Genomic DNA, 19,780 nt, shown 5'->3' with positions numbered 1-19,780 from the left:
ATCGGAGAATGAAGATAGCTAATAAAATCAGGTTAGACAAGGGACCATTAGTATGCATATTCTGCTGTGTTGTTCCTGTCTCATTGATCTTGTCTGGGATTTACTATGCTCTCTGAAAATGAAAGTTGGATGATGGCATTGGGGGTTTAAAGGCCACATCTCTGGCCCAGATAAAGCCCATTTTCACCACTCCGATGACACAAAGGTTTTGTCTAGATTAGGACTTGGAAGGGGTTAGCTAATGCTAATGTTTGAGCAGCTGAGTGTAGATAAGGCAGTGTGCTGTTAACATGGGTTAAATTGATCCTATTTAAACCTAGGTATTTGTCATAGCCCATAATAAGCTCAGACCAATCAAGTGAGCAGCTCAGGAGCTAGGGGAGTGATAATGGAGTTCATGACAGGTTTCAGAGTAGCAGCTGTGTTAGTCTGTTTTTGCAAAAAGAAAAGGAGTACTTGTGGCACCTTAGAGATTAACAAATTTATTTGAGCATAAGCTTTCGTGAGCTACCGCTCACTTCATCGGATGCATTCAGTGGAAAATACAGGGGGGAGATTTATATACATAGAGAACATGAAATAATGGGTGTTACCATACACACTGTAAAGAGAAAAAAGGAGTGCTTGTGGCACCTTAGAGACTAATCAATGTATTTGAGCATAAGCTTTCGTGAGCTACAGCTCACTTCATCGGATGGATGAACTGTAAGGAGACTGATCACTTAAGGTGAGCTATTACAGCAGGAGAGCCGGGGGGACCTTTTGTAGTGATAGTCAAGGTGGGCCATTTCCAGCAGTTGACAAGAATGTCTGAGGAACAGTGGAGAGTGGGGGGAATAAACATGGGGAAAGGGTGAAAGGGAATGAATGTACGCTGGGCTACATTCTGCTCTCAATTACAGAATAAACCCAGAATAATTCCATTGGGTTTGATTAATCCACTGGGGCACAGAGTGATACATTTTGGAGCTACTGAACCTGTAGAAGGCAGCAGCATTTGAGGGGGGGATTCACCTCAGAGAGGCAGGGAGTGGTGCTCTTACCACCCTCTTCTGAGTTCTGCCAGCGGAGGGCAGCTTTAAAATTCTGCAATAACTTCCTGGCTAAAGCTGCCCGGAAGAGGAATCAGCACTTCCTTTGGATGCCCCTTCTGGCAGGACATAGCAGACAGGTGGAGCTTCTGCATCCTAGATGCAGATTGTCCCTACCATCGTGTACCTGGAAGAAGCCAGTGGAACCAACACAGCAAATCTGGGCCAATTAACTTTAGTGGTGTTACTCCAAATTTACACCTACATAAAGGAGAAGAGAACTTAATATGTTCTAATATGTCTTAATATGTTCTAATGAAACCATTTGTTTTCTCCAATTAATTTAGAGTTTGCAAGTGTTGCTGATAGTGGAGCTCTTAGAGAAGGGCAGGGAGCGATGGCTACAGAGGGAAACTCCATTTTTTATTGTAAGTACTTTTTTTTTGCTCTCATTTTGCTTTTGGAAAATTAGAGTATAGTGGAAAAGCCTGGAAAAATGAATTCAGAGCAAAATCAATCATGTGAAGTGGATTTCATTTTAAAGGGCCAGCATTTATCTTGTTGCATTGTAATATGACGTCTACTGGCCCTTTATTTTAGAAAAGTAACATTGCTTCCAGTGTAGTACAGAAGGAAATGGGCACATTGGAGATCTGGTCACCTGCTACCTACCTGTAAAATAAACCTGAACGGTTCCGACCTTGCACCATTTGTGTTCCAGACTTTTGTTCTACTGTATGTCATGTGAATAAACTGGTTATTCCTTCCTATGCTTTTGTCTGATGTCTATATATTTGAAATCTCAATGTTTTCCTTCCAGTCAGGGTCTCACAACTAAGATGTGCATACTGTGGTTACATCTAAAATGTTATACAAGAAAGGAATGGTTTTTAAAATTTCTGGACTGTTATAGTTAACAGGACAGCTGAAGAAAGGAGTTATGATGGAAGACTCACTAGAAAGCATTAGATTTTTACAGGCAGCTCTGTCCTGTGATTATGCAGTCTGATCTCCTGTATAATTCAGGCCATAGAATTTCATCTAGTAATTTCTTGTGTCAAGTCTAATAAGTTGGGGTTGAGGTAGGCTATATCTTTTAAAAAAAGAGCCAAAAGGTTTCAAGTGACGGAGAATCTGCCACATCCTTGAGCTGTTCCAATTGAAATTATCCTCACTGCTAAAACCGCATGCCTTATTTGCAATTTGAATTTGTCAAGTGGAGCAGAAAGGAATAAAGAAAGAGAAGTGGGAAAGTAAAGAGATAGAAAAGGACAGAGGGAGAAGGAAAGGAGAGGGCCAATGGAAAAAGAAAAAGAAAGCAACAGAAAACTGAAAGGAGGCAAGAAAGAGAAAAAGATAAAAGCAAAGTAAATTGAGGAAATGTGATAGATAGAAAACTTAGACAGAAGGCCTGATTTTCCACGGTGTTGCATTCCATTTTCTTTCTTTCTTTCTTTGTCTGTGATTCCCTAAAAAAAATTTTTTTTTCTTCCTTTGTTTTCCTGAGGGGAAAACCAGACACTTCTTTGCCTTTTTTCCAGACAGAAGCAGCATCTTCTTACCCAGCTGTAGCCGGAACCTGAGCAGCGCGGAGCCACAGTTCTCATCGATGGAAGTGGTAGTTGACGGTGCTTGGCACACTCAGATTCAATCCTTTTATGTTGGATCTTCCCTATATACCCCCTCCATTTCTTGTTAGAAAAAAGTTCTTGCGTTTCTCATTCTGTTTTCTCTAGCCCTTGGCTGCCCTCATTTGTTTTCTTTCTCCTCTTGTGAGTCTTCCTTTCTGATCCTGCTAATTTTACCCTCATCATTCAGGTGGAGCATGGAGCATTAAGAAAGGTGTTTGATGCATTAGAATATTCTGGACTGGCAAAATTGAAAGATCTGTCAAATGGCAGCATTAGCTGAGTTGGTGACTTGAGTCTAAGAATGTAGTATGGCCGGATGCTGCTTGTAAGCAAAATGCTCTGATTGCGCTAACTCAATACATTTGTGTTGTTACTTTACTGTTTTTTTAATTATCCAATTAAAGTAACTGTAGTTAATGTAAAAGAAACCCAAACATTTTATAGTGTACAGATTACATCACTTCCCCATAATGAGCAGAATGTATCATGTTGATATTTTCTGTGTTGCCCCAAGACAACACTGTAAGCTTTTATTTGGCCAGGTACCATCACATCTAGAGTGCTTTTCTGACCTCAAGTAGTTGATAGTACAGAATTTTTCTTTGATAATATTAATTTTATAGTAATTTATATGGATTTTTCTAATGCTCCCTGCTGTCTACGAAGGCTGTTGGAATGTGTCAACTTAAGAACAGTGTTCCTCCAAACCTCACCTAAGGGCAAATACTTTTAATAGAGCTCTCTTGCTCTTTGTATATAAAGATCTGAAAATGTTACTGAAGTACACCTGCAGCTTCTGGCACAAGCTATATAAAAAGTAATCAACAAGCAAAGGCAGTAAAAAAGCAGCTTCACCGAGCAGTAATATCCACATACCGGCAGAGTAAGCAATATTTTTCTTTTGGAAAATCTTTCATGCAACTACTGTGCTTCTGGACTGTGTTGTATCTCAAAGTCAAAGTACAATAGCTGCCAAAAAAACTGGAAGGGGAGAACTTTTATGAACATAAAATCACTACTACATGGCAGTACATTTTCTTATCAGAGTTTATTGTTGCACATCAGATATCATGCCACGAGCAGAATAATATTGTTTTTTCAATTTTAAAAAACGTTGAGAAAAATGTTTCCAGAAATTTTCATTCAATGTGAATGACAAGAATATTACATCTATAAACACTGAAATATCTATTTAATTTCTTCCTGAGGAAGTTTCACATTTTTAAGCAAAAGAAAAGGGTATTCTGTACAAGGTAGCCTGCAAATAAGTTAAACTCATTCTTTTCTCAAATGTGGAGCTGGGAAAATACTGTAGCACTTTCATAAATGTTTATTGAAACAGTCAGATGAATTTACATCACCTATATTTATGCCCCTTTATGTTCACTTTCTGCTAACAATCCTGCATTGTATTTTACTGCCACAGATGTTTGTGGAAAGCAAATTTCAAAGTCAAATGCATGAGTATTTGCAGAAAACAAGTTAAACTCCACACAGACAAGTTTTTGTGAAGGAATTCCTTGCACACTCATCTAAGCAGGGAACAGGAAAACATACCACATGCCTTATCTGATCAATCACAACTAATTAGCTCAACCTATCAAATATTTGCAATACATGTTTCACAATCAATCTGTAAATTTTAAAAAACCCATTAAAGTTGGTAAGATATTTATGAAAATGAATTTGAAGAGACTGCAGTCTGCTTGTAGATAAGTGATGAGCTTAAAATAAGCTAAACTTGGTCAAATAAATATTTTTTTTATGAATTACTTGCTCAGCTTTACTCATGTGTATCCCATTATTTTCAGATTCCAGCTATTGTAGATAAAGTCTGGAGTCTGCATGCCTTGCTGAGACTCCTTGTTCATAACTAACCTAGCTGGTCCTGAATAAATGTTATTTTTACTTTTTTTACAGGCTTTTGCTGAATATTTTCAAACATATTTTAACATAATACTTCAAAGCAGAAATTATGGGTAGGTGCATTTATTCCCTTTTAGGGCTCATACAAAAAATTACAGCCCCAAATATATTTGCAAATCAGAGCAGTAAATACCTTTGTAAACTCAAAGAACGCTATCAATTTGCCTTTATTATCCATTGTTTTTAAGTGTCTCAATAATATTAACTTGCACGAGAAGTTAATGCTATCTGGAGATGCTGATGCTAAAGAGCTTGATCCTGCAGACTTCTCTCAGGCATTGTCAAAATAGGAGTTTTGAACAATAAGGATTTCAGGATCAGGCCCTGTGCAATGCACAATTCTGAGGACAAAAGGCCAAATACTTTTGTTTATAGTATTTACTCAGTCAGAACTCCCACTGAAATCAATGTGGAGATCCTGTGCTCTGTGCCCCTGACAGTCCCCACACTCCCTGATAATATGGATGAAATGGAGCTTTACTACCAGCTATTTGCCTGGCCATGGCTGCCAAAGGGTCCCCATTTAAGAGAGGCATTCCTTCCCACATCCCATCAGGAGGCTCTGCAGAATAGGGTCTACAGATCTAGAATATATTACCTTATCTGTATAAAATACCTGGGACTAGAAGAAAGGTAATCTGCATATCCCAGTCCACACCCAAGCCCCATCCAACCTGGGGCTGCCACACATCCTCATGCTGGCCACTTCTTACCCTCTCCCCTCCACGCCCTCCCAGATCTAGACCAGGCATAGAGCCCTTTGTGGTGTCCTAGAAAGAAAAGTCTGTGCTATTAATGTGTGTGAGCTCCATCCCTATAGCACAGAGGAGGGTTGACATCTGTGCAAAGAGGTTCCCTGCCCTCCATGCATAGCAATCTTGGGGGCATGATCTGGTCCCAAAATGCTTATGTAATTGCTGCTTTAAAGAGAGCAGAGTAATTGTAGCACCAGAGCACAAAACACAAGTTTTGTGCAGTTCCTAAAAATAGTATTTTCTTTTTAATGTTTTGGTGATGGTGTATCTGTTGTACACTAAGGATGAAAGGACTCTATTGAAGTCAGTGGGGCTACTAGAGCATCACCGTAGGTGTCTTCCCCCATGATTCACATTAACATCTTAGTTGTTACAAATCCATATAGACATTTTCAGGTCACATCAACTGTTTACACATGCAAAGGATTTTTCTTTTGTAGTTATTCAGAGTCCAGGGGGTATCTTTTACTAGATTAAAAGAATTTTAAGACAAGTCAAATTTTGGACCTAATGCACATGACAGTAAATGAAATAAGATTTTTTTCATTCTTTCTATAAATAATTATGATGTTCAATTTATAGAATGTCTACTCTACTAGATCCTTGTTGTTAATCATGCACACTCCTTTATGCAATAATGTGCTGAGTAATGTATATATACACAGCAAATTTGCATTGATATTTTTCTTTACAGGCCTATCAAAATCATGTATTACAAAAACAAAGTCCACGAGTAAAAAAAAGTTACGTTAGAATTACAATAAGGATCTCAATATCTGTTTTCTATTTAGTGAACAATAAACTGGTTTCCATCCCATTATCATAAAAAATAAATTGTGCAGTTTATGACAAACAAGTATATAGAAAAGCTTTCCACCATTTGATGTACTTTTTAACTGCCCATTTTAAAGCAAATATTGGGAATGCAGTTACAGAACCAAGCATCTAATGTGGAACAATAGTATACAGAGGGAGCATGTCCATTTTTTGACTTTGGATATTTATTCATTAGCTGTCAATGCATTTTTAAAACACACTGAGACATATTTCAGTGGAGTAACATGAGAGCTAAATTTGGCTCATGCTTTTAATGATCCCTTTCCTAATTTTTTGAAGCATTAATAATTATGCCCTGGTCTCACTGTTTAACTGAGAGTACTCACACTGTGAAAACTTAAACATATACTTAAGTGTTTGCAGTACTGGAGCCTAATTCTATATCATGACTGCACACTGTATTAATTTTTATTTAAACTTATTTATTTAATTACAAAACTTTTAAAAAATATATCTCCCTTGGGAAAGCAAGTGCGTTTTTGCAACTTGAATGTATTAAATTGGAAGGCATTGAGAGATGCCAGTCTTTTCAGTCAGTATAAGGAGAGTTTTGGAAAACACACATCAAATAAATACATAAAATGCAACATACCAAAAACCAGGACAAGATAAATTGTAAATTAAGGCAATCTTAATATAGGTCTGTTTCTGTTCTTACACCAGTTTTTCAGATATAAGTTTTTTCTACTGATTTCACTGGAGTTACTCCTCATTTACAGAACTGTGAGATCAGAATCTAGGCCCTATAACTTGCAACTCACAGCAGCTAGGTGTGAAAGATCTACTCTGGTCATTTGTTCATTGCATTGCTATGGTTTGGTTCAGATTCATAAGTTTAACACTCAGATTATTACAATGTACATTTCTTTTTTAATGTTGTGTTTCATATATCTAATTAGATTTCTTCTTTAACATAGAGTAGTCTCTATTCAGAATACTCTATATTCCTTTGTGTTGCTGTTTCAGCGGACTGTGTATGGAGGTGCAGTATTTAAAAGCATAGATTCTAAACTTGAAGGGATCCACAGCACACTGTGGTTTCCTCCTCACAGAGCAGGGCCATATTTCTTACATTATTTCTTGCTACAGTGTTTTACCTGTGGCTTCAGGATTTGGCTCACAAAACATATTCTGTCCTGTTGTTTGCACCTAAGCAACATGTGTTTGTACTCCTCAACTGTGGTCATTTATTTTAAGTTCAAAATTTGGTAAGCAGATTCCAAAGACAGGAGTACATTTGGCCATTGTGTGTTATACAGGGTTTTCTTAGTTTTGTATAAGACACGTCATAATAATCAAAAAGTATGAAAAACCATGAGCAGGCAAACAATGGGCTACAAAACTTACATGAGACACAACACTCCTAAGTTTGAATATAAAAGTGTAAATATTTACTATGAAATTGGACAATTGTGTAGCTTTGCTTTTAAAGCTTATACCAGTTGCTATTGACTTCTACATGTGCGCACAGTAGTTTACAACAATTCCACAGGCCCAGGAATGGTGAAGAGAAAGCGTGCAGGCCTCCAGAGTTCTAAGAGACACACACATTTTCACAATCCACATGCCAGCATATGGAAAGAACTTCATTCTTTAATTCTCTTTTGAAGAGGTATATTTTACACCTGCCTCCTGGTAGCTATTGAAGGCTTTAGGTAAGATGACTCAAGTGTGGAAGAGAGATTTCAAGAAGCTTTCTTTCTCTCAATGCTATCTCACTTTCTGTAGTTCCTGTCTCAGCCATGATGGCAGGGGTTGTCCCAATTTGTGCAGGAGTTTTGACAGTTCCACATTGTGATCTCTGTAGTAGCTTGACAGAAAAGCCCTGCACTGATGGATAAAAAAAGTAGACATTTTTATTTAGTAAAATATTGTACTGTAGATGCTATGGATTTTGAGTTTTGCAGTTTGTTTTACCTGTATCTAAACTATGCCATGTTTTCTTCTGTGCTGTATACTTTCTCCTATACTATGTATTATTGCACACAGTATCTATACTCTATTTAGCAGCTGAGCTGCAGAGGTAATTTTAGTAGATATACAGTAAATTTCCAAAATGTTCATCAAAACCAAAGAAACTGATCAGAGTCTGATCTCAGATACATCTGTATAGATCCAGAGTAACTCTGGAGTCAATAAGCTACTCTGAGTTTACATCAGTGTAACTGAGGGCAGACTATAACTCCATAGTATTTCAGGGTTTGTCATTCAGGTATTTACATTTTTTAGAGTTGTTCAGGATGGACAAACATAATACAAATAATACCCCACAGAGGCTGATTCTCCTCTCACAAGAGTTACTCCTGATTTACACCAGCATGAGAATAAAATCAGGCCTACAGTACAATAAGTAAGTACAATAGTACTTACTACTGACCAAGTCTTGAGCTCTTCACTCAGGTTTCATTCAGACTAAGTTAAGTGGGAGTTCAGTATGAGAAGGCCAGAGTAAAAACAGAGGTTCAAATGCTTGCTGAGAATTCTTCCCCTCCTCTGTGCAGAAGCGGGAGTGTGGACCTCAGCTATCAGGCCTGTGAAAGTAACTTTATCTGAACATTTCTGAAGAAACATTTTCAAAACTGATAGATACCAAAATTAATTGGTCTTAAAAATGAACTGCCATGAGAACATGTGTAACTGTTAATAGCCTGACAAGTCAAGAATGAAACAGACTGGAAGAACAGAGGACAGTCCCACATTTACACATCTGACCATGACTGCAACAAACCATGAGTTTTGAGCTTGTTGCTGGTGTGGGTTGCTTAGCTGAGGGGCTGAGATTTTAACTATGTTGCAGCTTTTTGAGAGCTAGTAGGTTTTTCAATATGAAGAAAATGTTTAAAAAACAATTTCAGGGTAAGTTAATTTGGAGACATCTTGGCCTTTATGCTCACCCTCTATACAAAAGGTTGAAAAACGATCATGTGGTTCATAGTATCAGAAAGGCCTCAGCTGTAGGGAGAGTTAATACAAATAAACCACAGGTTGTTAATTTTATCCTCTTGTTCTTGTTATAATTTTGTCAATGGAGTATCCCACATGTGTGAGTGAGGCACTCCTTAAAGCCATTCAAATGCTGTATTGCCTCAGAAAACAATGGTTTACCTCTGAATCCATAGGAGGGTATTTTCTGCCTTTGCTCTTTCCAAGACACTTGGTTTTCCCTTCTTCCAGGAGTTGACACCAGAAACCTTTATGTGAATCGAACCTGAAATGAATATTTTGTACAACTTTCAATTCAGCAAACAAATCAAATATGTTCCGTCTAAGATTTTTTTTTAATCACTTCAGCAACTTAATATTTTGGGTCCACTTTTCCCTTGTTATTCAGGCAGGACACCCCTTTGGAGGAAAGAATAAAAAATAACAGGATAGCTAGCTAGCTAGCTATCCCTATAGATTTCTAGGACACATATAACTGAACACAGATCCCATTGAATCTAGGCACATATAGACCCTATTTAATTTTATTGATAGTTTATATTGCAGAGGATTATACTGTACAGGATTGGCGCCCCATTTCATTGGGGGCTCTACAAACCACATAAGAAGGCACAATCCTTGTCTTGAAGAGCTCACAGTCTAAACAAACAAGGCAGACACAGGGTGAGAAAAAGGGATACAACATACAAGCTAAGGGTCAACTTCTGCAACCATTACTCATCTTGAATAGTACCTTATTTGTCCATTAGTTCCATGGAAATCTATGTGACTACTTACATAATAAGGTACTCTTCACTGTGAGTAAGGGTGGCAGAGTCAGGCCCAAAGTGAGAAAGTCACAGCAATTCCAAAGTTTGTTTTCTTTGACTATATTATGGTAAACAGAAGTGGGGTAAAAGGGAGGACAGGATGGGGTAAGTTAATAGGAGCAAGGCAGCAGAAAAAGGAAAGGATGGGCGAGACTGTGCATGGACTAGGGAAAAGGGAGATAGGAAGAAGAAAGGAGTGAGGAGGGAGAAAAGGCTGTTGAGGAGCATGGAAGACAGAAAGAATGAAGCTGGCAGTAATGCAGTTGTGTGAGAAAAATGGAGTAAACAACCAAACAGCAGAGAGGATGAATGGCCATTGTTTAATCTGAAGAAAACAGAATCTGATGATGACAAACAACTGGGTTCAGGGGGGTGTGATGATTATTGTTGCGGCGAAGAGGTTCTCCTCCTGAGGCCTGGATCTCCCTTGGGAGCCTTGCTCTTCCTCCCCCAGCCCACAAATAGGGACTTAGAGCCTGGAGCCCAAGAGATGGTTTTTCCCCCTGCTCAGACCTGCAGGTGGGGGACTCTAGCTGGGCTTCTCCCTTACCTACTGGCACCTCAGAGAGATGAACAAAGTCTCTCTATGGTTCTCACCCTCCCCCCCTCCCCGCCACAGTATATTTTCTCAGGCTTTTGAAATTACACCAATGTCAGTCTAGCAATGGATTAAAGGTGTCATGATGTACCTCACAAGTGGTATTCCACAATGACATTATCAGGGGCTTTGTCTGTACAGTAATGTTAACATTAAAGGGCCTTATTTTTAATTCACAAGGTATATGGACCTTATCTTGCTTCCATCAATGTCAGTGTCAAAACTCCCATTGGGAGCAGAACGGGTTTCTTAGACTCCTCTTAACCAGCATCATGAGTGATTCACAGCATAGATAAACACATCTTAAGAGCTCTTTGCATCACCATTATATGCACATGCTTATTTTGACATGACTTCTCTATGCAGCCAGCCGGTATATTCACCAAACCAGAACAAAATATACATGTTTGTATACAGACATGAACTACGTTTGAGCTAGAGATCTGGATAGGTGCTTTCTGTCTTTTATAGATCAAATCAAACAATACTAATAAATAATGTCAATGGAGCTGTATCTGGACAAGTTGAACTGATCATGTATTTTAGAGCACATTTCAAGGGCCATATTATGCCTTCAATCCATTTATTGGATGTCAATGGGAGTTGTACATGACTGATCAAGGGCACTGCTTCGGCAGTAGCATGGACACAGGTAACACCTGTTTTGATTGCATAAGAAACTATATGCAATAAGTATTGACAAAGATTCATGGGAGTCAAATTTCCAGAAGTGCGCAATTATTGTGGATCCCATGTACATCATGACACAAAGTGCCTTTAAATTATCCAAGATATGTGGATTATTGAAGTATTATTCATTTTATGAAATCTTTTTTGTTAAATTTCCATTTGACCATGCAGAAACCAGAGTATATCTGCACAGTTAAAAATCTGCACAGTTAAAACTACAGTCTGCCAACAAAAAAACCCCTCATTTCAAGACTTAGGGACAAATCTTTGGCTCAGTTTATGTATCTGTAAGGGGTACAGTTGCCTTCAATTGCTGCATAAAATGGCTGTGCACCACCTTGACTGTTCCTGGAGATGGTTAGTTCAGTGCATATGGACGGAAGGAACCCACAATCCACTATCCTGGGATGTGGAGCTGCCCGGGGTGGGGAAATCGTAAGTTGGGTCTACCCTAAAGAACAGAGACATTTGTAATTTAATCTGTGGAACAGCATTTGTAGAAGTATCAATGGTGGAGTATGTTCAAACAGAGTTAATTAAAAGCTGTTTTGTGAAAAAAGACAATTCATCCACAGGAACATCCTCTCAAGTGACAACAGAGTGACAGTATAAATTCATGACAAATCATAGTATAAAAGTGATAGCTAGCATTAAACAAAGCCCACAGGTCATAACAAGACTGATATGCTCAAGACATTTAATTGCTTTATAGAAATACCAATATTGCCAGCCAGCTTGTTTTAAGGATAAATTCATCAACCTCAAACTACGGCTAGAAAATATCTGCTAGCGTGATCTAATGGGTAGAGCAGGAGACTGGCAACCGGCACTCCTGGGTTCTTCTTCTGGCTTTGTCACTGACTGTGTGCCATTAGGCAAGTGTTTGTTTTTAATACAGATTTTTATACAATGTCCATTACGACAGAGTCTACAATTACTAGTCTACCATTCAATTCTCAGTGCTAACCCTCTGTAAACTGGGCACCATAATATTTACCAACCTCAAATGGATTTGTGAAGATTAATTAAAGAATGTAAAATGCTTTGAGTTCATTGGATAAAGAACCTATATTTTTATTTCACATTACACTGCTGCAATTTTGCAGGTACAAGTAGATGGGAATTTTCTACCGTATTTATCAATTACCAAATGACATAAAGGGCCAAATTCATTACTGATATAACTAAACTGATTTCAATAGAGCTATACCAGGATGAATTGGGGTCAAAGTAATGGAAAAAGTTGTCTGAATCTACGTTATGCTAAATGAACATTATCTGTGTTCAAGGGTAGACATGAAGGAAAAGCCTGCTGCAGAATTAGATGCAGAATAATAATTCACAGCATCCAGGTCAAGACCTTTGGTGTACAAAGAAACGGAGCTTTCAATAGAGTTACTTCCAGGGATGAATTGGGTCCATTATGTCTTTACAATACACTTGACTTTATCTCATGAAAGATAAAATCTGTTTTGCTACATACTCCACAAAAAGGAATAGAGCACAACTGTCTGAAAGCATTAAATAGAGAAATGTCTAGGAAAGGAAAGGAATTTTTTTCTGAGAGCTTCTTATAAAAACAGACAATGGGCTCACATTCAAAAGAGCAGCCTAAGGTTCTCAATCTTATTTTAAGGGCAAGTAAATCTAAATGTCTGAATCCAAAGGATTTGTGTATATTATACAGAGAGTGGATTTTACATTCCTGACACTGATATTGTTGAGTCTCCTGCAATTGAATGTAAAGGAAAACCAGCCTTCTGTCCATTCTGTTTACGCATGGTGAATCTTTTGCTGCCGAGGAAAAAGATGCAAAGGCATCTCTCTCTTTTATCCATCCAAAATCCAAACACAATTTTCACAAACCAATACTTGTTTTATCTGTCAGGTGTCCATCTCTGTAATATTTAAACACCATATTTAATGTCTGGCTCAATGCAGAATTCACAGAAAATATAATCCTTCTGAGTTGCATTCTTTCCACATGTTGTTAACGATTACTTGGACAGCAGTTTGAAAGCATGCAAGAAAGAAAAAATTACTTTTCATGTCTAATCAGCACATAAGCAAGTCCAGATTTTTCCACGGAAATTAAAGAGGGTAAAAAAAGAAAAGGAGTACTTGTGGCACCTTAGAGACTAACCAATTTATTTGAGCATGAGCTTTCGTGAGCTACAGCTCACTTCATCAGATGTTTACCGTGGAAACTGCAGCAGACTTTATATACACACAGAAATCATGAAACAATACCTCCTCCCACCCCACATAAACACCACCCTATACCGTAAACCTACTGACCGCTATTCCTACCTGCATGCCTCCAGCTTTCACCCTGACCACACCACACGATCCATCGTCTACAGCCAAGCTCTGCGATACAACCGCATTTGCTCCAACCCCTCAGACAGAGACAAACACCTACAAGATCTCTGTCAAGCTTTCTTACAACTACAATACCCACCTGCAGAAGTAAAGAAACAGATTGATAGAGCCAGAAGAGTTCCCAGAAGTTACCTACTACAGGACAGGCCTAACAAAGAAAATAACAGAACGCCACTAGCCGTCACCTTCAGCCCCCAACTAAAACCCCTCCAACGCATTATTAAGGATCTACAACCTATCCTAAAGGATGACCCAACACTCTCACAAGTCTTGGGAGACAGGCCAGTCCTTGCCTACAGACAGCCCCGCAACCTGAAGCAAATACTCACCAACAACCACATACCACACAACAGAACCACTAACCCAGGAACTTATCCTTGCAACAAAGCCCGTTGCCAATTGTGCCCACATATCTATTCAGGGGACACCATCACAGGGCCTAATAACATCAGCCACACTATCAGAGGCTCGTTCACCTGCACATCCACCAATGTGATCTATGCCATCATGTGCCAGCAATGCCCCTCTGCCATGTACATTGGTCAAACTGGACAGTCTCTACGTAAAAGAATAAATGGACACAAATCAGATGTCAAGAATTATAACATTCATAAACCAGTCGGAGAACACTTCAATCTCTCTGGTCACGCAATCACAGACATGAAGGTCGCTATCTTAAAACAAAAAAACTTCAAATCCAGACTCCAGCGAGAAACTGCTGAATTGGAATTCATTTGCAAATTGGATACTATTAATTTAGGCTTAAATAGAGACTGGGAGTGGCTAAGTCATTATGCAAGGTAGCCTGTTTCCTCTTGCTTTTTCCTACCCCCCCCCCCCCAGATGTTCTGGTTTAACTTGGATTTAAACCTGGAGAATGGTCAGTTTAGATGAGCTATTACCAGCAGGAGAGTGAGTTTGTGTGTGTATGGGGGTGGGGGGGATGTGAGAAAACCTTGATCTATGCAGGAAATAGCCCGACTTGATTATGTAAAGAGTTGTCACTTTGGATGGGCTAGCACCAGCAGGAGAGTGAATTTGTGTGGGGGGGTGGAGGGTGAGAAAACCTGGATTTGTGCTGGAAATGGCCCACCTGTTGATCACTTTAGATAAGCTATTACCAGCAGGACAGTGGGGTGGGAGGAGGTATTGTTTCATGATTTCTGTGTGTATATAAAGTCTGCTGCAGTTTCCACGGTAAACATCTGATGAAGTGAGCTGTAGCTCACGAAAGCTCATGCTCAAATAAATTGGTTAGTCTCTAAGGTGCCACAAGTACTCCTTTTCTTTTTGCGAATACAGACTAACACGGCTGTTCCTCTGAAAAGAGGGTAAAGACATTGAAAAATACATACTGTTGCCCATACTAGCATTAGTGATATGGCTTGCATGCAGAATTAGTCAGAGGAGTATTAGTGGCTATTAATTTGTATCGATTTTGCTTATAGAACCAACTCCATTTTGTTACAGCCAACAAATTTCTCATCAACCTTTTGCAGTGGGGGAGGTTTAGATTGGATATTAGGAAAAACTTTTTCACTAAGAGGGTGGTGAAACACTGGAATGCGTTACCTAGGGAGGTGGTAGAATCTCCTTCCTTAGAGGTTTTTAAGGTCAGGCTTGACAAAGCCCTGGCTGGGATGATTTAACTGGGAATTGGTCCTGCTTCGAGCAGGGGGTTGGACTAGATGACCTTCTGGGGTCCCTTCCAACCCTGATATTCTATGATTCTATGATTCTAATCTTACAAGGTGCCGAGGTTTATCTCAGAAGTTCTGAGCGCGCATTCACACACATATACATTTAGATGTACAAAAATTCAATGAATAACAGCAAATTATAATTTACAAGGAATATTGCAACCCATTCTTTTCAGACTCTTTATACAAAACTACAGTTGCACAATTATTTCCTTTTTAAATCACTCCATGGCTAATATTCCATGACATTAATTATGAATAACTCACGTTAGGGCTTCAGAGTAATTATAATGAGGCGAGACTCCCAGAAACTTCTGCACTTCATCCATCACGGTAGCTGGGTCAGTTCTCAGCTGCTGTCCATCAATAATTAGCAACTGCAAAAATAAAATAATACTGTATTTAAAATTCATCATATTTCAAGCTTCAAACTAAAACTTTGACCTATGTCACGCTCATTCATTAAGAGGAAAAGAGGTGCCCCAGGGAATGGTAACAGGTCTGGTCTTATTTATCGTTGTCATTAATGATCTGGGAGAAGGGTAAATGGCACACTAATTAATTCTGAAATTCAATGATATTGGAAACTGTTGTGAGCACCACCGAGGACAGCGAAATAATGCTGAAGGACCTGGTGAGATTACAAATATTGGCAGGAAATTAAATGAGATTCATCCTGGCAAAATGCAAGCTCATACATCTGGAAAAAATAAGCTGCAACACCCCAGCCACCCACACATATAAAACGAGAGGAAGATATTCTGAGACTTATGTGTGCTCTTTTTTCAGAGTATCAATCAATTCCTTGTCACTGCTGAAGAAAGCACTCAGCTCTCTGATCCTTTCCCACACACGAGTTTTTTCTTGTGCCCAAGATCCATCATGACTCAACAGTGGGAGCTGAAGCCGCTATGGTGCACAATGGATAGGAGACGGCTAATCTTCAGGTCCAGATTGGCTCTTGGACAACCAGTCATTTTTCCCATGGAAAAGCTGCTTTTTGTGACAGCAGAGCTGGTTCACTAACAACTCTTCTAAAACTGTTTTACCCCCATCAGAGGTTGCCATCATATGTGAAGTAGAGCTTGTTGCACATAAAGCAGGTTTCTCCTACCTTCCTGCTGCTCTCTACTTTTGATAATAACTTGCTTTTAGATTTAGTGGAGATGGCTGAATGAACTGGGACTAGGAAGTGGCTTAGGGGAGGATGACTGGTGAGTGAATGGACTGAGTGAGGCAGCGGTTCTGTGGAAAAAATTGCATGTGTTCATATAATTAAAGATTGTATCATAATTCCTATGCACAGGGTACTAAATTAGTTGCATGGTCAAATTTAATTCTGGCATTTCCTAACTTGTGAGTGCTAGACTTGCAACCCTAAGGTTCTTTTATTGTAGTGTTTTTGTATATAATTTCCTAGATTTTTAAAAAAGCAAACTGAAAAACAGAAATTCCACATTGTAGAACCATACTGACTCCCACAGGCTTCATCAGTATGGTTAGAACCTTAAGATCCACATCACAGACTTCTGCCACTTGAGCTAACACTGATAGTAGTAGTAGGTTGTGCTATATCCTCTACATGGGCGTCTCTAAAAGGATAAGAGACACGCATTTTGTGCATGGGTTTCACAGCTATTTGTGGACAGCTGAGGAATGCTAAGCCTTGGGGCTTCTCTAAACAAAAACTTAATTTACTGCAAGCTGGGCTGTAAATCTACCTCGCGCATTAGCCAGCCGCACACTAAATGTCCATGTGGACCTTGCTGCTGGGTACTAGAAGTTTCCTAGTGCAATTTGTTCTACCCTGTTTTGAAACAAGAGATCACAGTGCACTAGGAAACTTTAAGTGAGAGGCAGCAAGGTCCACATGGACACACAGTGCATGGCAGGCTAATGCGGGGGTAAGATTTAAAACCCAGCTTGCTGCACGTTAAGTGTTTGTACAGACAAGCCCCCAGGAGTCCTATATTCTATACCAGATTCTGAGGGAAGTGTACTCTACTAGCAACCTTTTCTGCCTGTTTTCTGCATGCCTGACCTCTTCTATGGCTTGCACCTCCAGTCTGCCACAGTTTCAGACTCAATCTCCCACTCCAGTTCCTCCATGCCCCATCCTGCTCCCCCATTCAGTTTCTCATCCCCAGTTTCTCCCCTTTTGGCTCCCTGTCCCAGTTTAGCCTTTGCCCCTACCCTTAGGCCTCTCTTAATTTTCCTCTTTGCAGCCCCTGCTGGTCATCAGAAGCAATTCCAGAGAAAGTCCCACTCAGCCTATTGCAGCCTGGAGATGGACCATGCTCAGTACAGATGGAATGTTCAATCTCTACTGAGCATGAGTGAATGGAAATTTCCAGAGGCTCAAAACTTGACCAAATTTGTGTAGATTTTCACAGGATTGGCAAAAGTTACAACCCTGGCAACAGGGAAACTCCTGTGCCAAATTTCAAGTCCTTGATATAAAGCATGGAGGCACTAACGCTTCTCAACAAACTTGTCAAAAAGAATTTGTTAACACAGGTAAAATGATGTATTTTCCCCTGATCTTGTTCTGATAAATGACTGAACCCTTTTTGCTGAAATTTTTTTCAAAATTCAGTCTGTCACAGATGCCTGGCATGGAAAATTTCATCCCATATGGTTAAATTTTGGCAAAGCTCTAAACAACTGAAAACAGGGTTTGTGAAGTGCCTTGAGATGTACAGATGGAAAGCTCTATATAAGAGGTAGATATTATTATAATGGAAACATCAGGGAATCTTAACTATTTGCATTGCTACTTGCATTATCTATAATATGTTTGACTATAATAATAAATAACAATAATAATTTTAATTTATAAGGTGCCTCTCACACTAAAGTGCTCAGGGTGCTGAAAAACAATCAGAAAAACAATGTTATGCATTAATAAAAGACCATGTGACCTCAAAATTAGACAATATGGGTAAATATAACAACAATAAAGATATGAAAGAAGATAACTTACAGATTGGTTCATAGGTGGGTGAGTTCATATGATTCCAACATGTTAAGAAATATACTACTCATGTAGTGTCCCTGTATAAGCTACACATATACATATTTGGTCCAGTTGGGATATGCTGGGTAGATTCCAGTCTTTCTTTGCATCTAAGGCTAAACTTTATGCTAACTTGCTGATTATAGATCTGCATCAGATAACTACTTTAATCATGCTATACTCAATAGCAAATTTGGATATGACTGACTGTTCATTGCTGATGTGTTTACGCAGAAACAATGAGTCAGTCAGTGGTGATGGACAATTATTTGTTTTCACCGAGGGATATGAAATCCTATGTCCCTTCAGGACCTATCCTAGAATGCATACTGTTCAACATACACGAGACCTTTGGAGAGATCAAATCTAAACAGAGTGTAGAGAATATCACATCAGTATGCTGGAATTGCACAACTGTATATCTTATGGACTCTTCAAATTTGGATCCTAAAAGAACACATAGACAATATCACCAGCCAGATGCATCAGAGCTTCTTTGTTCACACCATGGGAAAAGAGAAGTTGCAGACTCTGGATAAATTCTCTCCTCCAAACAAGCTCTTAGAGGGTGTGCTGGGAATTAGTGCTTCACAGAGTGTCAGCATTCAGAAACATCAACACCAGAAACAAAGCCTATCAACAAGACATGAGTAATGTGATGTATGCCACCCCTATGTAATGCACCAGAAGGAGTATGGGGCTTGTGATGTATTTCTTCTAGGGCATGTGCTTGGAGAGCGTAGACAGGAGATAGATATCTTGTTAAGTATGTGTCTTCAGAGGCTTGTCAGGAGTATGCACTTTTCATTAAGTGATATCTGTTTTGAGATACGCACACTTTGGTCTCATGAATTGCACACACCAGGAAACACAAACCCCTTTGAGGCTCAATGTGTAACACACAGAGATTCAAAGGCACAGGAGTGCCAACTGTAGGTTCCAATGCACCAAATGGTTTCTCAGTTTCAATAGAGCCGTGCACCAATGAGCTGGGAGGGGAGTGGTGGCCCCCAATATACTAGCAGTGATACAATACACTGACAGACCTGGAAGAGGTGTGATGGGTAGAGGACATTTAGGCATCAACAGATTGAAAAAACCAGTGATGACAGAAATCGCAGAGGCACCAGTGTGCACAGAGGTAGTGATATGCTGGCAGTTCTCAGTGGAGTGAGCAGTGAAATGATTAGCTCATGGAAGGACCGCTGACCTCATGAGCAGATGAAGACACTGAAACACTTAATGACTCATGGGCATTATGTCTTTATTTATCTGTGTATCATACCCAGTTCCAGACACTCAAGCCTCTATATCATCAAGTCTTCACAGTGTTCAGTGCACTAAATCTCCTCTGCTCCCATCAGGGGTGGATAATGCATTGATATTTCACAATGCTGGTCAAGGCTTTGATGCTGCACCGTGCAGAAGCATTATATAGCACCATCCCAGCAATTTATCATGA

The 19,780-nt window shown here is 39.3% G+C and overlaps 1 protein-coding gene across 3 annotated transcripts in view; it reads right to left on the bottom strand.

Annotated features, from left to right (window-relative positions):
- The window catches only part of LOC140910327 (bifunctional heparan sulfate N-deacetylase/N-sulfotransferase 3), a 121,546-nt gene that overhangs the window by 8,975 nt on the left and 92,791 nt on the right, over positions 1–19,780 (bottom strand). For 2 of the 3 annotated variants that reach the window (XM_073340983.2, XM_078852469.1), the window contains 3 exons: positions 15,570–15,679; positions 9,286–9,388; positions 3,705–8,010 (listed from right to left, as the gene is read on the bottom strand). In XM_073340983.2, coding sequence (XP_073197084.1) covers positions 7,891–8,010; positions 9,286–9,388; positions 15,570–15,679 — 333 coding nt within the window. In that variant the 3' untranslated portion in view covers positions 3,705–7,890. Of the gene's footprint in view, positions 1–3,704; positions 8,011–9,285; positions 9,389–15,569; positions 15,680–19,780 lie in introns of those variants that run through there. The other variant, XM_078852468.1, reaches the window with a different exon arrangement.

This window comes from Lepidochelys kempii, chromosome 4, assembly GCF_965140285.1.
Source record: "Lepidochelys kempii isolate rLepKem1 chromosome 4, rLepKem1.hap1, whole genome shotgun sequence".
NCBI lineage: Eukaryota > Metazoa > Chordata > Testudines > Cheloniidae > Lepidochelys > Lepidochelys kempii.
The sequence above is the reverse complement of the archived record's forward strand: the minus strand, read 5'-3'. Positions and strand labels throughout refer to the sequence as shown.